This window comes from Martes martes (assembly GCF_963455335.1).
Source record: "Martes martes genome assembly, chromosome: 1".
Taxonomy (NCBI): Eukaryota; Metazoa; Chordata; class Mammalia; order Carnivora; family Mustelidae; genus Martes; species Martes martes.
This window is the reverse complement of record NC_137888.1, coordinates 129,744,730-129,766,118: the sequence shown is the minus strand read 5'-3', so window position 1 is coordinate 129,766,118 and position 21,389 is coordinate 129,744,730. Positions and strand designations below refer to the sequence as shown.

Here is a 21,389-nt window from a genome sequence, read left to right as displayed (position 1 = left end):
AGGAGTCACAAAGTCAAAATACAACAATGATTGCATTTATATTTCCATGTGTAGTTATGTTTACTGGAGTTTATTTCTTCATAGGGCTTTGAGTTACTTTCTGATCTCCATTTGTTTTAGCTTGAAAGACTATTTCAGCATTTCTTGTGGGGCATGTCTGTTAGCAGTGAATTATCTTAACTTTTGTTTAAGTGGGAATGTTTTAATTTTTCTTCATTTTTGAAAGATAGTTTTGCTGGATGTAGGCTTCTTTTTGATCTTTTTTTTTCTTATAGCACTTTAGATATGTCTTGGTTCTAGCCTCCATGGTTTCCAATAAGAAATGGGCTGCTAATCTTATTGAGTACGTGATGAGTTCCTTCATCTTTGTTGTTTTCAGGATTGTGTCTTTGTTTTTCAATAGTTTGATGATATCTGTCAATCTAGATGGCTTTGAGGTTTTTACTATTTGGAGTTTATTGAGCTTCTTTGATATATAATTCATGTCTTTTATTAAATTTGGGAAGTTTTCATTCCATTATCTTTACAAATATTCTTTCTGCCCATTTCTCCATCTACCCTCTACCCCCCCCCCCCCGACTACATTATACTTATATTGGTATGTTTGATGATGTCCCACAGGTACCTCAAGTTCTGTTCATTTTTCTTATTTTTTTTCCTCTCTGTCCTTTAGACTGGTTAATTTCAGTTGTCCTGTCTTTTTGTTTGCTTATTTTTTCCTCTGTCCTTATTCAGATCTGCTATTGAACCCCTCCAGGGAACTTATCATTTCAGTTGTACTTTCAGCATCAGGATTTCTGTTTGTTTCCTTTTTATAAAAGTTTTCTGTCTCTCAGGTGGTAGTCTTTTTTTTTTTTTTTTTTAAATTAATTGTTTTCCTGATTTCCTTTGGTTCTTTGTCCATGGTTTTCTTTAGTTTACTGAGCATATATAAGACAGTGATTTAAAGTCTTTCTGGTAAGTCCAGTGTCTGGCCTTGCTGAGGGATGATTTTATTTTTGTCAGTTCATTTTTTTCCTGTGAATACATCATTCTTTTGGGTTTTTTGTAATTTTTTGTTGAAAACTTTATATTTTGAATGTTGTATTGTCATAATTCTGTACATTAAATTCTACCCTTCCTTAAGGGTTTTTTTTGTTTTGTTTTGTTTTTTTGTTTTTTTTGGATTGTTGAGAGTTGCAGTGGTTGAATTTGTTTAGTGACTTTTCTTTAAAAAAAAAAAAAGTTACAGTCTCTGCGCGCCCCCCCCCCCCGCCCCGTCCTGGCCAAAGACTGTATTCCTTTTTGCGTGTGGTCACTGATGTTTCTGTTCAGTTATCTCAACAGTCAGCCTTATCTTTGCCGATCCAAAGAGGAAAAACAGTTACTACTCTCTTGGTCTTTGTAACTTGTCTTTGAGTTGGGGCATTTCTTGATCATTGAGCCTAGGCTGTCTCCAAACCTGCCTTCACCTTTACCTGCTTGTGCCAAATCCACAGATCTGTCAGAGTGCAAGTCTAGGGTCTTCTCAGGTCTTTCTGAGCACACATATGGTTATAGGCATCCATTTTGCACTCTGTCTTCCCAGGTATATGTGGCAGCCCTTCCAAGCTCATTTTCTCTCACAAAATTTCCTCTCTGGCTTCTTTCTTCTTTGGCTTCTTTCTTCCCAGTCTTTTGGTTGTATCTGCTACTTGCTTTATTCCTCGTCCCTTGCCTATTAGTATATGTCCTTAATCCTTTGGCAGATAGCCAGAAAGTCACTGTAGTTGCATTGGAGTGGAGTGGTGAAATAAATGTTAGCCTCTGCACCAGTCCCCCAGGGAACTGCCAGACAGGTTAAAGCACAGAAATATAGTCTTTTTAAGAACAAGGTCTTTTTTAGCCCCCAACTGCCAGTAAGCTGCAACAGGAAGACATACATCTGTCCCCACAGCCAGTACTGCTTCTCTGGGCAGTTGGGATGTTAGGTAAACAAAAATGCCACAGGACCGTCTTAACAAAATTCAGCTGCCTTTTTCTTCATTAAACACTTCCTTGGTTGTTTTAAGCTTTTGATTCAAGAGTTGATTCTGTCAGTTTTTGCCATCCTATGATTGTTTTAGTAGAGGGACCAATTCTTTGAGTGCCCTATTCACAAGTTCTTATATCAACTTCAGTGTATTTATTTGATAGGTCACCTTGATAAATTGATTTATCAATTTATCAATGTGTTGCTCCCCCTCTTATTGTAATTTATCACTGAAACTTTGGTTTTAAAAATTTCTGAATTATTAAACATATACAGACTTGTTAAAAAGAAGCATTTTTTAAATTAGCTGTCAAATGAAATTGAGTAGAATATTGGTGAAGGTAAATAGTGTATTCGTGGAATTTAGAAACATGCCTGTTTACTAAAAACTGTTCGGTGTAATCACTCATTTTGGCTTTGGAAAGGATGTATATTTCTGAAGTAGTATTGTCTTTATTCAGTTTGGAAAACCCACCCATATGTAGAGCACTGGGAATGTTGGTTCTCTTAGACTGTATAAGCTTGAGCTGTGCTTATTAGTGTTTTGTTGTCCGATTCTTTATAATCATTGGTTAAAAAGCAGGGTGAGCTGAGGAATGCTCTTTATGTTTAAAATGTTGAAGAGAAAACTTTTTTTCTCATTAAGTCACTAGAATATAAAAAGACATTATGGGAGGGTTTGAAATGAGACTTTGCTTTAAGATTGTCACTTCATATGAGTAGGAAAGGACTGTTGCAAAATTAGGTCCCTTTTTGAAATTTGGTTTCTTTAAGTAGTCTTAGCGAAATCATTGTTAACCAAATACTGGTCTTTAAGTTATTAGCAACTTGATCAAGTTGAATCTGTCTACCACTTAAGTCAGAAAGTTAATAGTTCATGTAAATATTTACCATGGGGTAAAATCCATTTCATGTAGGCCTTTTTAATAATTTATAACACTTGGTTGTGATGCAGGTAGGTGGGGTCCAAGAACCCAGGGAATGCTCCTACAGGTGCAGCCAAGAGGGTTCTTGGCTTCATGTAGGATAGAAATCAAATATGAGTAGGAGAAAGTGAAAACAGAGTTTATTGAATAGTGTGAATGACAGAAAATAGCAGGAGGGATGTCTGGGAGACTTGAAAAGGAGAAGAGAATGCATCTTGGTGTTGCTTGGGATTAGGGGTTTATATTGACAGAAGTCTAAGGTACATGTTCTTCAGGAATCCTGGGTAGGGTCTAATCAAAGGTGACTATCAGGTGAGCAATAGGTGTTATTCCATAAATGACCAAAGTAGTGGGTGTTGATGCCAGTGTCAGCTGAGGTTTGTACAAAGAACATGTTCAAGATCTGGCTCTTGGATGTTGTTAGCTGTTAGGTACCTAGGACAAAACTCAGAGAATGATTAACTTTTTCGCTTCTCCCTTGAAGTGGGAACATAGCTTCTTTGGCTGATTCAGAAACAGAATACAGAACACAAGTAAATGAGGCCTGACAGAAAAATAGTGGAGGTGAAGCCTTTCTAAAATGGAGTCCCTTCAGCTTCCCTACTTTAGTTGGTTAGGCTTTGATTGCTAATAACTAGAGCTCATGAAGAAGTTTTAATTACATTTTTCTTCATTTGGATAAACAGTAAGAGGAATCTTAATTTTGTGACCAAAAGTAAGAAATTTTGTTCTGATCAGACAACTGCAGATGATTAGTTTGGAATTCTTTCCTGGGGAAAGAAAGCCATTTCTGATTTTCTTTTAATTCTAGACTAGAGAGGTAACTGACTTAGTAGCATGCAGTATACCAAGCCTTTCTTTAGTTTAATAACTTATTTGTAGCTGTTGATTGTTCCATATTAACTATAATTTTTTTAAGCAGTCATTTTTTGCTTTTTAGGAAAACTTATGTGACTTTGGCTTTGAGTTTCTTTCTGCCTAATATTTTATAGGAATAGTCCTATGAAGTTGTTCAACCAGTTTTATTCTGTAGATGTTAAATATTCAGATATGGATTATGTATACGTCTTGATTCTTATTTATATTCTGACTCTTGAACTGTATTGTCTCTTATTCACACCTCCAGTAGAGTACCTGAGGAATAATATAGAGAAAGTGAAACATAATCAGTTTCCCTATTCATTAACAGCTCTTCTGAAGGCTTAATATTTAAACTTCTGGCTAGAAGGCATGGAATTGGCTGGTTCTTTGATTTCATTTTATCCTACTCATTTATCTTTCTCATAAATGCAATGGAAAAATAAATGCCTCTAATATCTTTCTTCTCAAGATGAATTAAATTGTGACTTTGTTAAACTGTAATAGGCTTGCCTAATTCATTAAATACCACCTTCTTAGAAATGACTTTCTTTCCCTCCCTCAAAACTATTTCTTGCGGAAACTCTTGTAATCACTGTAAGAGAAAATACGTTGTAACTTAGAAAATAGTCTGGCTCAGGGCATCTGGCTGGCTCAGTTGGGAGAGCATGCAACTCTTGATCTTGGGGTCTTGAGTTCAAGCCCCAAGTTGGATGTAGAAATTACTTAAGAAAAGTTTAAAAAGATATTCTTGTTCAACAGATAGCTGAGATCTGTGCAGTTTGCTACATTGTATGATTTGGACAAATTTTATTGATAATGTATTATTTATTTTATTTATTTTTTTAATTAAAGTAAGCTCTAGGCCTAATGTGGGGCTCAGATTCAGGACTCTGATGTTGGTAGTCATATGCTCTATTGATTGAGCCAGCCAGGTGCCCCATTGATAATATATTAATTATTTTTTTTAAAGATTTTATTTATTTATTTGACAGAGAGATCACAAGTAGGCAGAGAGGCAGGCAGAGAGAGAGGGGGAAACAGGCTCCCTGCTGAGCAGAGAGCCCCATGCGGGACTCGATCCCAGGACCCTGAGATAATGACCTGAGCCGAAGGCAGAGGCACCTGAGGCACCCAGGTGCCTTATTCTTAATTTTTTAATACATTTATAATTTAACAAATTATAGATTTATATATAATACAAATATATACACATATATATAAAATAAAGATCTAAAGCTCATTTTTCCCCCCACATCAGTTTCTACACTAGACAGAGCTAACTGCTATTGTGCTAAAAATAATCTCTTCTTTGTAGAAAAACCTGATTTGAACAAAAACTCCTATTAAATGGTTATTGAACTGCTAAGGTTGACACTGAAGAGCTAGGTCACTGACAGCCAATAAAACTATGCTTTTCTTCCCTTTTTAAAAAGTCAGATTATTTTCATATGCTTTGTTCTGATAGACAGCCACCAAGTGTATTTGTCAGTGTTTAAGATTTATGTCTAAAATAGAAAGTCTTCAGTGGAAAAACATTAATTTTGCCTTTCTCAGAGAGGAGGAGTTCTGTAGATCACTGTGTATGATATAGTACAGGGCCTGGCATTAATAAATATTTTTTAAGTGAATGAATCAGTGAAATTGATCAAGTTAAAATTTAGTTTTACTGTATGTATGGGGAAAATCCATGAGCCAATTTTTAATATTTCTTTTCTATGACATATTTATTCTCATGAAAAAATGAACCATTTAAAAAGATGAAATTTATTATTTCCACCTCCGTACCATACTCCTCCCCAAAACACCCAGGGGGATTTCAAGTTTAGAGTATTTTGCATATAGTAGGAGCTGTCAGTCAAGAGGCCTAATTGAGAACACCAGCTCAGTTTATAATAACAGCATGACTGCAGTCATTTAACTGTTCTGGGTTCATTTCCTTATTTATTTTCTAGGTTCTATCTCAGTGCCTGGTACATAGTTAAGGTAGTCAATAAATGTTTTTTGGGTGAGCGAATTAACCTATAAAATGAGTTAAATCATGCACTGGGTCCTAGTTTCTCAAAGTATCCTAAAGACCCTAGAATGAGAGCTTCTAGAATAAAATGGATCAAAGAAATTTGTGACACTCTATTCCACTGATTCCCAAAGTTAAATATGCCTCAGAATCACCTGGAGGGCTTATAAATAATCTTGTAGGTTTACCCTCCCACCTCCATATTTGAAGTAAGGTAGTGAATTTCTAACAAGTTCTGAGGAGGTAGGGAGAGGTGATGCTGGTTATGCTGGTCCTGCTGGGACCAAACTTTGACAGCTCTTTTGTATCTGTATTCCAGTTGAGGTGATTCACACTGACCTGTTGAAGGTTTAAAGAAGCACTACCGAAGTAGGGGAAGCTGTTTAACTCTTAACTCAGTTATTTCTAAAACTTATTTGACTTTATTTATTTATTTTAAAATTTATTTTAAAATTTATTTTATACTGCTGGCACTTTATAGTTCCCATTCTGTGTGTGTGTGTGTGTGTGTGTGTGAGAGAGAGAGAGAGAGAGAGGGAGAGTCATCTATCACATTATACTCGATGTCTATGAACATCCTTGGAACTGTTTTTCTGTGGGTCATACTTTCAGAAACAAAGCCAGGTCACATGTGCAGTGTTTTCCACATATAAAATAATGATTTTATTTGTTTGTTTTTGGCATGCTATGATAGGTGAAAACTTACTTATGCTAGGAGTGAAACTCTCAGAATTGAATCCTCTTGCACAGATGGAAGAGAGTATGATATTCATGATCTACATGGAAACATTTATATACATTTTTGATTTTTTTTTTTTTTTTGCTGACATACATTTCTGGTAAATGTAAGGATGTATATAGCAAGCAAAGTTTCATGAAAATTGTCCCCAAAATGATAAAATGATTTCTCCCTCAGTACTTTTTATATCTTTTATTCATATTTCTCTTCTGGATGTCTGCTTTTAATCTGCCAAACACATTTTCATAACTTCAGTTTATGGCAAAATTAGGAAGTAATATTTTATCATGAGAATTGTTTTCTCCAGATAGTCTCAGCTAGTGTTCCTTTAGTTGTATTTTGAAATTTAAGCTAATCTTGTTTCCCAATATAGCATTCTGTTTTGCATGCTGGATTTTGTTGACTTCACTGTATATTTTAAATATGGTTGTACTTATTCTGGTCTTTTTAGAGTAATGGATATAATAAAAGATTTGGGTAATTATCAGAAAGGGGATATTTGAGAAAGAAGTGATGGTTACAAACTCTTCAGATATCAAGTGTATCACAGAGAGTCTTCAGACTTGAACTTAATGGAGTACTTTATGTTTTCCAAGGCTGTGGATCTTTCCATTGATGAGTCCAGCTTAACAGGAGAGACAACACCTTGTTCTAAAGTGACTGCTCCTCAGCCGGCTGCAACTAATGGAGATCTTGCATCAAGAAGTAACATTGCCTTCATGGGAACACTGGTCAGATGTGGCAAAGCAAAGGTAACTCTTTTGTTTTGAAAGTGGCAATTCCTTTGTTGTCAGCCTTTCTTTTTAGTTCTATTTTGCTAATTTTATGTGGCTCTTTTAAAAATAGATGACAAAGAAATGACAGAATTAAACCTAACCCATAGCCACTATTTGTGAGATGAAGGAGGACCTGTGTCCCTGAGGGGTAGTATGTCCATAGTTCTGCCATTTGCCAGATAATGGAGCCTTTAGAAAACATAGTCCTCAGTATCTGTTTCTTTTTTTTGTTTGTTTGTTTGTTTTTTTTAAGTTAGAAACAGTGGCACATGGATATGTTCATTACTAGCTAAATAAAATTTTAATTTGTGGTAATGATACTGGCTGTCATATTCTGACTATATATCACTCACCTACTGATGGATTTTAGGTATATTTTAGGTATTTGGTTTCCTAGATCCTAATATTTCACAAATATAAAAGACATGATTCAGTAGTATTTGAGGGGGGAAAGAAACTACATTATATGTCTCTCTTGAGTATAAGACAGTTTTGAATTTCAGAAATTTTAATATAGTTAAAGAATAGGCCTCAGAATTGGGTCAAAACTTTTTATAGTAAGGCATAAGTACTAGTGATCTATAATAATATCACAGAGTTAATTTGCTAAGGGAACCTTGGATATGTGTGTTAGTCATCCTGACTGTGGGCAAGGCTTTGGAGAAAGTGAATGAGAGGTTTTTTGTTTTTTTTTTAATTAATTAATTTTTAAATTTATTTATTTTGGCTTTAGAGAGGTGATTCTATCTGAATGTAAACGTATTTTCCTGTTTTTCCCTTTAGGGTATTGTCATTGGAACAGGAGAAAATTCTGAATTTGGAGAGGTTTTTAAAATGATGCAAGCAGAAGAAGTAAGTACTTACTTTGTTAATGATGTTTTAATTTCACATCTGAAGTTCCCTATTATAAGTACAGGAACAGAAAATATTGGTGAATTATTTTATTTACTATTGAAAGTAGTATTTTATTCAGAATATCACTCAGATGTCTTTGTTTAAAACCTAATTAGAAAGACTGTATTTAAAAGGGCTTGAATTGACATTGTTAATATGCTGAAACATTTTGATCTTCATGGTTTGTAGGGGAAAAAGGTTTATGGACAATTATTTATAGGGCCTATTCTTTTTAGAAAGTAGCTTTAAATTAATTTTAAAAAATTTTCTAAATAGTATGTTTGTCTTCTACCAAAACTACCAACTTCATTTAATTCCAAGTAATGGGGAGAAAAGATTGTAAAATAAAATAACCTGGAAAATATTCTTGTTTAAGCATATTGAAGATTAGTTCTCTCATTGAAGATACTTTCTTATACATAAAAAAGTTGCATTCTACAAATGTCATATTCTCCCCAAATCATCTGGATTTCTCAGGTAACCTGCCAAGATTCCAGTATGTGATGCAGTGTATAAAGCCATTCTGAGAAGCTTGGCAGTGAGGGGAGTGCTAGAGAAGGGAGTTAGCTGATCAGGGAGCCAGCTGGAGAAAAAGAGTTCAATTGCAAGCTTGTTTGTGGATACAGAAAAGAGAAGATTGGAAAAGTGAGGGGCGGTGGATGATAATAAAGTCTTGGAGAAGCTGGTAGGGAGAATAGATTTCTTCTCAAAAACAGGTATGGGGAGCATGGACCTTTTCAAATAAACAAGCTTTGTTTCTATTCCTTTACTCAGTAAAAGGAGTAATATTAACTTTAAGTGAGAGGTGTATATGTCATGTCATGAGTATGTTGAGCTAGCATGAATATGTCAGGCACTTAGCAGGCACTTAGTATATTTTACTAAATTTAGCTCATTATCATGACACTCTTCTCCAATTTGTCAAGGCACCAAAAACCCCTCTGCAGAAGAGCATGGACCTTTTAGGAAAACAACTTTCCTTTTACTCCTTTGGTATAATAGGTAAGAGAAGAGTGAGTATGTGTATCTCATCTATTTACTTAGGTTTTGTTTGTTTGTTTGTTTTTGAGTGGGAAGGGGGAGTTTAGATAGATGAGTAAATTTGTTTATTCATTTAATTAATTTTTAGCTTACTACTACTTTTAAAAAATCATAAAACTAGCCCCCAACCGTTGTCCTTTTCTACAAAAATAAATTAGAACTCCATACAGTTCCTATCATCAAGGAACATTTCTGTAATCATTTTAGTATTTGTGTTTCTAGTTTTCAACAAAGTAGATAGAAATGTTTTATGGACTGTTCCTTTTTTGTTTCATATTTTCTTTGTAAGTATTTTGTCATTAAATAGATGCTCATTAAATTGATGTCATAAAATAGATTGTATAGTATTCCATTATGTGGGAAAAAAATCTTAGGCCTCTTGTAGATATTTCTATGTTTTTTGAGTTCTTAAAATTATGTAAATGATTCTTCAGTGCAGTTATCTTATTCTTAAAAGTAAAAATTATTGGGTCAAAGAGTACCCATGTAGTTTTCAAAATTTTGGCATGTTTTTAAAGGTTTTTGTTTCATATTGCCAAATAAATATTTTTCATCAGCAAGGCAGAGAAGTATATATCATCCAGCACTCTTGCCAACTTTGTTGTCGTTAACAAATAAAAGACTTCTCATTATTTTATTTGACAATTTATTATAGAGATATTGAACACTTTCCTCATATGTGTGTTGGTCCTTATTTTATGACCTGACAATATATCTTGAATCTTGTGGTTTGAGCGTTAGGTTGGTAACAGCTCTTTGTATAATTAGGATATCCATCCTTTTGTTACATTTTTTTCCCTCCAATTTTTAAATTCCCTTTTAGGGATAAATATAATAAACTTGGTACAGGAGGGAGATATAATTGAAACATCTTCTGATATAATTGTCATGTTAATAATCTTTGCAGTTATAATTTCTGTCTTTGTTCTATTCATAAAGGCTGTCCAGCCCTATCTTGTGGAAAGTGTTTATGTTTATATCTATTTAAACATCAATCTACTACTTTGGTTTTTACTTTTGACACTTAAAATTTTACTAAGTAGGATTTATTTTAGTTTAAGACTTAAGGTATCCAGGGCAAACAGAAACTAAAAGAATTTGTGATTACCAAACCAGCCCTTCAAGAAATATTGGGTCCTCTAAGCAAAGAAAGAGCCTAGAAGGAACACAGACAATATACAGTAACAGTAACCTTATAGACAATACAATGGCATTAAATTCATATCTTTCAATAGTTACCCTGAGTATAAATGGGCTAAATGCCTCTATCAAAAGACCCAGGGTATTAGATTGGATAAAAAAACAAAACCCAATTATATGCTGTCTGCAAGAGACTCATTTTAGACCCAAAGACACCTCCAGATTTAAAGTGAGGAGGTGAAAAATCAAAAATTTACCATGCTAATGGACATCAAAAGAAAGCTGGGGCGGCCATCCTTATATCAGACAGATTAGATTTTAAACCAAAGACTGTAGTAAGAGATGAGGAAGGACACTATATCATACTAAAAGAGTCTATCCAACAAGGAGATCTAATAATTGTAAATATTTATGCCCCTAACATGGGAGCAGCCAGTTATATAAGCCAGTTAATAATAAACTCAAAGAAACACATCGACAATAGTACAATAATAGTAGAGGATTTTAACAAACCCCCCTCACTGAAATGGACAGATCATCTAAGCAAAAGACCAGCAAGGAAATAGGGGCTTTAAATGACTCACTGGACCAGATGACTTCACAGACATATTCAGAACAGTCCATCCCAAAGCAACAGAATACACATTCTTCTCAAGTGCACATGGAACATTCTCTAGAATAAATCACATCCTTGGTTACAAATCAGGTCTCAACTGGTATCAAAAGATTGGGCTCATTCCCTGCATATTTTCAGACCACAGTGCTTTGAAACTTGAACTCAACCACAAGAGGAAAGTTGGAAACAACTCAAATATATGGAGGCTAAAGAGCATCCTACTAAAGAATGAATGGGTCAACCAGGAAATTAAAGAAGAATTGAAAAAATTCATGGAAACAAATGAAAATGAAAACACAACTGTTTAAAATTTTTGGGATGCAGCAAAGGTGGTCATGAGAGGAAAGTACATAGCAATACAATCCCAAGAAACAAGAAAGGTCCCAAATACATAACCTAACCTTACACCTAAAGGAGCTGGAGAGAGAAGAGCAAAGAAAGCCTAAACCCAGCAGGAGAGGAGAAAAAATAAAGATAAGAGCAGAAATCAAAGAAATAGAAACCAAAAGCACAGTAGAACAGATCAACAAAACTAGGAGCTGGTTCTTTGAAAGAATTAATAAGATTGATAAACCCCTGGCCATACTTATCCAAATGTAAAGAGAAATGACCCAAATAAATAAAATCATGAATGAAAGAGGAGAGATCACAAGCAACACTGAAGAAATACAAACAATTATAAGAACTTATTATGAGGAACTATATGCCAAAAAATTAGACAATCTGTAAGAAATAGATGCATTTCTAGAGAAGTATAAACTACCAAAACTGAACCAAGAAGAAATAGAAAACATCAACAGACCTCTAACCAGCAAGGAAATTGAAGCAGTAATCAAAAATCTCCCAACAAACAGGAGCGCAGGGCCAGATGGCTTCCCAGGAAAATTCTACCAAACATTTAAAGAAGAATTAATACCTATTTTCCTGAAACTGTTCAAAAAAACAGAAATGGAAGGAAAACTTCCAAACTCATTTTATGAGGCCAGCATTACCTTGATCCCAAAACCAAGGATCTCATAAAAAAAAAAAAAATTACAGACCAGTATCCCTGATGAACATGGATGCAAAAATTCTCACCAAAATACTAGCCAATAGGATCCAATAGTACATAAAAGGATTATTCACCAGGACCAAGTGGGGTTTATTCCTAGGATGCAAGGTTGGTTCAACATCTGCAAATCAGTCAATGTCAAACACTATGTTAATCAACGAAAGGACAAGAACCATATAATACTCTCAGTAGATGCAGAAAAAGCATTTGACAAAGTACGGCATCCATTCTTGATTAGAACTCTTTACAGTGTAGGGATAGAGGGTATATGTCTCAATATCACCAAAGCTATCTGTGAAAAACCCACAGTGAATATCATTCTCAATGGGGAAAAACTGAGAGCTTTTCCCTTAAGGTCAGGAACACAGTAGGGCTATCCACTATTACCACTGTTATTTAACATAGTACTAGAAGTCCTAGCCTAAGCAATCAGACAACAAAAAGAAATAAAAGGCATCTGAATCAGCAAAGAAGAAATCAGACTCTGACTCTTTGCAGATGATGTGATACTTTATGTGGAAAACCCAAAAAACTCCACCCCAAAATGGCTAGAAATTCATACAAGAATTCAGTAAACTGGCAAGATATAAAATCAGTGCAGAGAAATCAATTGCATTTCTATACACCAACAGCAAGACAGAAGAAAGAGAAATTAAGGAGTTGATCCCATTTACAATTGCACCCCAAAACATAAGATACCTGGGAGTAAATGTAACCAAAGAGGCAAAGAATCTGTACTCTGACAACTATAGAATACTCTTGAAAGAAATTGAGGAAGACACAAAGAAATGGAAAAACATTCCATGCTCATGGATTGGAAGAATAAATATTGTGAAAATGTCTATACTACCTGGAGCAATCTATACATTTAATGCCATCCCTGTCAAACTACCATCGACTTTTTTCAAAGAAATGGAACAAATAATCCTAAAATTTTTATGGAACCAGAAAAGTCCCTGAAAGCCAGAGGATGTTGAAAGAGAAAAGGAAAGCTAGTGGCGTTATGATTCTGGACTTCAAGCTCTATTACAAAGCTGTAATTATCAGGACTATATGGTACTGGCACAAAAACAGACACATAGATCAGTGGAACAGAATAGAGAGCCCAGAAGTGGACCCTCAACTCTGTGGTCAACTAATCTTTGACAAAGCAGGAAAGAATGTCCAATGGAAAAAAGACAGTCTTTTTAACAAATGGTGTTGGGAAAATTAGACAGCCACATGCAGAAGAATGAAACTAGATCATTTCCTTACACCAGACACAAAAATAGACTCAAAATGGATGGAAGACCTCAGTGTGAGATAGGAACCCATCAAAATCCTTGAGGAGAACACAGGCAGCAACTTCTTTGAACTCAGAGCAGCTACTTCCTAGACCCATCGCCAAAGGCAAAGGAAGCAAGGGCAAAAATGAACTATTGGGACTTCAAGATCAGAAACTTTTGCACAGCAAAGGAAACAATCAACAAAACCAAACGACAGCCGACAGAATGGGAGAAGATATTTGCAAATTATATATCAGATGAAGGGCTAGTATCCAAAATCTGTAAAGAACTTATCAAACTCAACACCCAAAGAACAAATAATCTAACCAGGAAATGAGCAGAAGACATGAACAGACATTTCTGCAAAGAAGACACCCAAATGGGCAACAGACACATGAAAAAGTGTTCAACATCACTTGGCATTAGGGAAATACAAATCAAAACTACAATGAAATACTACCTCAGACCAGTCACAGTGGCTAAAATTAACAAGTCAGGGAACGACAGGTGTTGGTGAGGCTGCGGAGAAAGAGGAAACTTCCTGCACTGTTGGTGGGAATGTAGGCTGGTGCAGTCACTGTGGAAGACTATATGGAGGTTCCTCAGAAATTTGAAAACAGAGCTACCCTATGACCCAGCAACTGCACTGCTGGGTATTTACCCTAATGAAACAAATGTAGTGATCTGAAGGGGCATGTGCACCCGAACATTTATAGCAGAAATGTCCACAATATCCTAACTATGAAAAGAGCCTAGCTGTCCATTGGCAGATGAATGGATAAAGATGCGGTGTGTGTATATGTACGTGTGTACACACACGCACACACACACAATGCAATATTATGCAGCCATCGAAAAATGAAATCTTGCCATTTGCAATGATGTGGGTGGAAATAGAGGGTATTATGCTAAGTGAAATAAGTCACTCAGAGAAAGACAATTATGATCTCGCTGATATGTGGAATTTGAGAAACGAAACAGAGGATCATGAGGGAGAGAGAAAAAAATGAAATGGGATGAAACCAGAGAGAGAGAGAGACAAGCCATAGAGACTCTTAATCTCAGGAAACAAACTGAGGGTGGGTGGGGTGGAGGCAGGTGGGAGGGATGGGGTGCCTGGGTGATGGACATTGGGGAACGTATATGCTATGGTGAGCACTATGAATTGTGTAAGAGTAATGAATCACAGACCTGTACCCCTGAAACAAATAATACATTATATATTAATTTTTTGAAAAAAAAGAGTTAAGGTAGAGTTAACATTTTTACTCAAAAGTTAATTATCCCAATACTATTAATTATGTAGTCCATTCTTTATTCCCTGAGTTGAAATGACGTCTTTATCATACATTAAACACTTGAATCAATTTTGGAGTCCTTTCTCCTTTAATTTTTCCATAATTTTGTTTTATTTTTTTATTTCTTTAAAGATTTTGTTTATTTGTCAGTGAATGAGAGTGAGAGAGTGCACAAGCACGGGGAGCAGCAGGCAGAGGGAGAAGCCAGCTTCCTGCTGAACAAAGAGCCTGATGCGGGACTCGATCCCAGGACGCTGGGATCATGACCTGAGCTGAAGGCGAATGCTTAACTGACTGAGCTACAGAGGCATCTCTCCTTGATATTATTTTAATTATTTTTGCTAGCTTAATGTCTCAAAATTAATAATACAGTTTTAAGCTAAAGCAGATTTCTCTTATGCAGTTTCAGTTAAATATTAATTGTATTGATCCCTCTGTCTTCATAATAAAGAATGTAGAAAGGTATTTCATTCCTCATTTTTAACTAGTATGTAGTTAATTTGATTATTTGATTATTGCTGTTTATTTTCTAGAATTTATAGGGAGTTTGATAAATCTAAGCGATTTAGTCACTTAAATCTCCCCAGTTATATTAATGCTATACTGTGAAACCACATCTCTTAGTGATAAAAATCTTTCAACTTTATGATTATCTGGTTTTAATATAATACATTGATCATAGTTTTTCTTGTTAGGATAGTATATGGAATAGGATAAGGGTTAAGATCAAAATCAGAGGTCAGCAGACTTTTTTTCTTTTTTTTTTGGCACAGAGCCTAATAGTAAATATTTTAGCTTTTGGTCCTTACCATAGTATTTCCAGTATTCTCTGATGGAAATACTTAACTCTGCTGTCAACAGGAAAGCATTCATAGACAATATATAAACAAATGGATGTGGCTATGTTCAAACAAATTTTATTTACAAAACATGCAGGAGGCTTTCAGATTATAGCTTGCCTGACGCCTGGTGTAGTTCATTGAACGTAATTTCTTTTGTCAGGGTCATATTTTGGATAGGATATTAAGAGTGTCACCGTCTGGATTATTATTTTGTAGTTGTAGAAAGATGAAGAAAAACTTTGTATAAGTGTTTATATTGATCTAGAATACAATCTTGAAGTGACTTTATTTTATTAAATCTATAATGATACTGTGTTTTTTCTAAAAAAACTAGTGGTGCATTCCATGCCCCCCTTCATTTCAGAGACAAAGGTTAAAGCAGAGAGTATGTTGTTTGGTTTATGTTAATTGACTTTTTATAAAGATTATTTATTTATTTGACAGAAAGAGAGAGAGCACAAGCATGGGTGGAATGGCAGGTAGGGAGAGATGGAGAAGCAGACTCCTGGCAGGGCAGGGAGCCTGACTTCGAGCTCTGTCACAGGACACTGAGATCATGACCAGCGCTGAAGGCAGACGCTTAATTGACTGATCCACCCAGGCGCCTCATATGTTAATTGATTTTTTTATTTGTAAATGCTGTGAAAGTAGTAATTTTTAAGTGTTAGTGCAATTTTCAATATCTTAAGTAAGATAAGCCACTCTTTGAGCCACGTCCTAATTATTCTTTTGTTTGTAGTACAAACTTTATACGTATTGCCTGGGTATTTAGTTAGGAGAAGTAATGCTCCAGAGTTTATTTTTGCAAAGCTGATAATAAATAGAAGATCTGTATGTTTTACTCTACCTCTGCCCCCCCATTGTATGACAGTACTGGTAATATTTTCTTATAGTGGGAATCCTCAGATACTATTGCTTTAAGGAGTGGGTGGCAGCAGTGGTAACAAAAGGTTAAACTCTGTGTATGTGTGCGTGCGCACGCACACGCACACATACAGCATTGATTTTAAGCAGCATTAATTTTAATCTCCCCTGCTTAATGGATTTTTGTAAAATCATGTAATTGTGATCAGATGCACTTTATGTGAAGGGACTTTTTGGCTGCCCTCAGCTCGTTATTCTATCCCATCTATACTTAGGTGATTATATATAAGGGGAAAAATAGCTATTTGATTTTGTTCTAGGTATCATCATGTTGGTTGGCTGGTTACTAGGAAAAGATATCCTGGAAATGTTTACTATTAGTGTAAGGTAAGTTTTAATTGTTTGTGTATAAGTTAAAGTCTCTTTTCCCTTTCTTATTTCTCTAATAGGCATAGGTTATGTTCCATTATGGAGGTATTATATGAGCAGAAAAGAGTATAGTGTCTCTACTTAAATAGTTCAGAATTCATATATTGAAATGAGTTCTAGGAAAATGAAAACCTACATGTATAGCAGTGAAGAAAATCTGCACTAGAGGCTTGGTATTATCAGTCTAATATAATACTGCATTTTTATATATAAATAGACAATTAAGGATTCCCCAACTGAAAATTAGCAGCATAAAAGAGAAAGACCATAATAATCAAAATTAAATAATCTCAGAGGAAAATGAAAAATTCAAGACATAGAGCAGAAAAATTAAAACTAGAATGCATTTTTATTTTCAGAGATTTCAGAGATTTGTGAAGAAACGGCATCATGATAGATTACTGCAGAATAGGATCAGAAGACAAAAAGAGTTTTTAGAAATTATGAGTTTTAACTGCTGAAATTGAAAATTCAATTTAAAGGCTGTAATGTAAAGTCAAAGAGGGCTCCCAAAAAACAGAGTAAAGTGACCGAAACAGAGAATGAAATAAAAGTGACAAAAAGAATAATTTAATATATACTGTATCTAACCAATAAGAGTTTCAAAGAGAGGGAAGAAGAAATTATATAAGAAATGTTACATGAATATTTTCTCAATCTGAAGTAAGACATGAAATTTTTATAGTTTGCATGGATTTTCTAAATACAAACAGGATGAAAAAACTCCCAACCTAGATACATCATTATTACGGAAAACAGTTTAGGTCATCTATAAAGGGAGTATAATCAGACTGGTGTCAGACTTCTCGTTAGCAGTTGCAGTTTCTACCATTTTTCTTCCATGGGGGTCTTTTTATTAATTATTAATTTTTATTTATTTTTATTGTTGAAAATTTTTATTGAGAGAGAGAGAGCGTGAGTGAGGGTGAGGGGGAGGGCAGAGAAGCAGGCTCCCTGCTGAGCAAGGAGCCCAGTGCGGGGCTTGAGCCCAGGACTCTGGTATTATAACCTGAGCTGAAGGCAGACACTTAACAGACTGAGCCCCTGAGGTGCCCCCATGGGGTCTTTTTCGACTGTTCTAAACATTTCAACTGATAAAACTTTCATAGGTCACAATTGGTATCTGTGCCCTGAACACTGGGGCGACTTAAGGCATCCATCTTCTTCTTCTTCTCTGCCCCCCACCTTTTTTTAAAAGATTTTATTTATTTATTTGACATAGAGAGAGATCACAAGTAGGCAGAGAGACAGGCACAGGGTGGGTGAGAAGTAGGCTCCCTGCTGAGCAGAGAGCCCAATGCGTGGCTCGATCCCAGGACCCTGAGATCATGACCTGAACCGAAGGCAGAGGCTTAACCCTCTGAGCCACCCACCCAGGTGCCCCAATGCAGTCATCTTCTGAGAGAGTCTATGTAGCAGTTCAGCTTCAGGTGCAAGGAGGTTGGGATGACCTTGTGAGTTGGGGAGCTGCCCTGGGTTAAAATGTTTCATATTCCATGGGTGCCAACATCTCTGGAAACATACTTCACAGGGTGCTTGCAAGAAATATGTCCAGTTATAAAAGTGTAGGTGTACACTCAGGAAACCCAGCGTGATGGCTTTCTGTAAGACGATTTAAATTCTTCCAGTCCATAGACAGTTTATCAGTCAGGAGATCCCTTTATCATAAGCAGTGTCGCCTGGCAACATAGTTGACTTAACTACCCTTACCAGGTCACTGGGGGAACAGAGCTAGAGAATTAACCAAATGCAGAACAGGAAAAGGATTTTGTTAACTCTTCCTCGATAGTATCATTAAATTACACTAGAGAGCAGTGGGGCAGTGCTGTCAAAGTATGAGGGGAAAGGATTTTAAATCTTTAAATCTAGGCAGAGATAAAGTATTGATCCAGTTAATTACAGGTAGATGGGCAAGTAATCAGAAAATTTTTTCCTTCCCTGTCCTATATGAATTCTGGTAAAACAAGGATGAAAAAAGGAAGATGATGTATGGTATATAAGTAAGAGTAGAACTCACTTAGGCATCTAAGGAAAAGAAATCCTGGATGACAGCTCTATCGTAGGCCTAGGAAGTAATAGTTCCGAAATGTTAGAACAAAAACAATGAACTAAAAAAAAATCCGATGGTTTACAAAGAATAGGTAGGTTGAGTAAGAGGTTCAAAGATACTTGTGATAGGGTGAAGGAGTAAATTTTTTTTTCCTCAAACAGCAAAAATACAATTTGAAACTCTTGGCTTCAATCTCTATAAAAAACACTTGGGTGAAATATGAAATAAATTTAAAATGGGGCATGAGTTTGAGATATTAAACATTAGCATATTATCTATTGGATTCATTTTTAGGTTTTGAGGTTGTTGTTTTTTTCTTTTGAGCAGTTCTGTTTGTGAAGATTGACATTTTTATTCCTACTTCAAGGTCTTACAAAGGACAAAGCATTAAAAACTTTTTTAATAGGATAAAACTCATTCTATTTCACAATTATTATATGGGTCCATTGTCCTTTTGTAATTTTAAGTAAGATATATTATGGGATCTTTTGTGACCTTATTTTTCCTGTGTCTTGAAACATTTTATTATTTCATTACCTTAGCAATTATTTTAATAATTATTTCCAGCTGTTCTAAAAATGAGTAAAAACAGTAAGAATGCAGAAGAATGATGGGCTCACTTATAGGGTTGATGTAATAGTAAAGTAAATCATCATTATTCTGTTATTCTCTAATTTTTTTATTACATTGCTCAGAATATTACATTGTCCTTTACAAAGGTATAAAAGAGGTCTAGAGACAGACATTGTTGTCTTCTTTTTTTGCTCATTAAAATTAAGAATCATAATTTTTTGCTTTCTGCCATAATGGCATAGAATAATTGATAGAAAGGTAATTGGACAAACCAGAAGATGAATGGAAAGAGACAAAGAGCCACTGTACGTTCTAGTGATGGAGGTGAAACTTAATCAAATAAGTGAAATCTTAACGCTACGAGTCTTTGGATGATGGTAGTCTAAATTTTCTGAAACTCCTGAATTAATGAGTGAATAGTTTACTTCTAAAGACAAATAGGGAAGGACAGGTATTCCCTTTCAGTTAGTCATTCTACAGCAAGGAATTCATCATGCAGTGTTTCCCAGCAAGAATCCAGACCACCCCTTTTTGTTAAAAGGATGTATGTAACAGTTTTTTTTTAAATCTTTTATGATATTTGTTTACCAACTTTTACTTTATACCATTTATAAATGGAGAAATACCAAAGGCTGGTGTGACTATAAAAATGATTAAAAGGAAATTGATGACATAAAAATGAAAAAGTTAATTGGACTCATGTTATTGGTGTTTATAAATCTAAAAATTATTTTACGAAGATGACTGTTCTCTTTTCAACAAAATTATGTACCATCCATAATTTCAAAAGTGTTGCATTGTGAAGGTACAAATACAAAAAATGAAAGCCTTTATAACCTAATGGAAAAGAACTTTGAATTTGAAATCATATTTTGTAAAGTGTATATATTCCAGGTTCTTTCCTGACAGTTGATGAGCCATTAGTTTCATCCAAAGGACATTACCCCTTTCAGATATATGTATACCTTCAAATCCAGGAATATAGTTTGAGTTTAAAATTCAAAATTTCTAATGAAGTTTTTCACAATCCATTTTATTCCTCTGCAAATTATTTATAAAGTGACTTAAAAACAAAACAGTGGAAAGGTCCATTAGATCTAGATTGTGAACAATGATGCCTTTTTTTCCTGATACAGGGAGGGTTAATGGAATCATAAGAAAAGAGGATTCTGTTTCAGCATAGAGTAGTTCAAAAGAGAGTAGGAAGTATTACTGATAGAACATATTTCTTTGGAGCCCAATGTGGGGCTTGAATTTACTACCCTGAGACTGAGACCTGAGTTGAGATGAGGAGTCAGGTGCTTAACTGACTGAGCCACCCAGGTGCCCTGATAGGCACGTATTTCTTGACTCTCAGTGTATGTACATTATTTAGCCAGTGATATTTTGTCATTCATTGGCTTTCAAATTTTGGAATTAACCTGTAAACAGAACATGAAAGCTTAATAATGCTTACAGAACAGGATGCTAAGGATTATCAAGTTAGATCATGCTAAAGAAAAAGTAGGTAATGGAAATTGGTGAGTAGAAGCACTGAATGCAGCAATGTTAAAATGAAGAACAGGAACGCATACCTGTAGACAAGTCAAGAGGTGGTCTTTGGAATGGGATAAAAAATAGAAAGTTAATTTGATTTTTAAAAATTTTTTAGTTTTTTTAAAAGATTTTATTTATTTGAGAGAGATCACAAGTAGGCAGAGAGAGAGGAGGAAGCAGGGTTCCTGCTGAGCAGAGAGCCCGACGTGGGGCTTGATCCCAGGACCCCGGGATCATGACCTGAGCCAAAGACAGAGGCTTTAACCCACTGAGCCACCCAGGTGCCCCTGATTTTTTTTTTTTAATTGCAAAGGGAACAGTAATTAATTTTTTTGTTGTGATGAAATACACATACATGGAATTTACCATTTTAAAATGTACAATTCAATAGAATTAAGTCCATTCATAGTCTTCTACAGCCACAGTCATTACTGAGTGTCATCACCACAAAAGAAAACTCTGTGCCCATTGGACAGTCACTCAC

The 21,389-nt window shown here is 35.2% G+C and overlaps 1 protein-coding gene across 4 annotated transcripts in view; it reads left to right on the top strand.

The window, feature by feature from the left end:
- The window catches only part of ATP2C1 (ATPase secretory pathway Ca2+ transporting 1), a 171,632-nt gene that overhangs the window by 99,629 nt on the left and 50,614 nt on the right, over nucleotides 1-21,389 (top strand). For all 4 annotated transcript variants that reach the window (XM_080823121.1, XM_080823122.1, XM_080823124.1 and 1 more), the window contains 4 exons: nucleotides 7,127-7,282; nucleotides 8,090-8,158; nucleotides 9,127-9,202; nucleotides 16,638-16,704. In XM_080823121.1, the coding sequence (XP_080679247.1) occupies nucleotides 7,127-7,282; nucleotides 8,090-8,158; nucleotides 9,127-9,202; nucleotides 16,638-16,704 (368 nt within the window). The remainder of the gene's footprint in view (nucleotides 1-7,126; nucleotides 7,283-8,089; nucleotides 8,159-9,126; nucleotides 9,203-16,637; nucleotides 16,705-21,389) is intronic.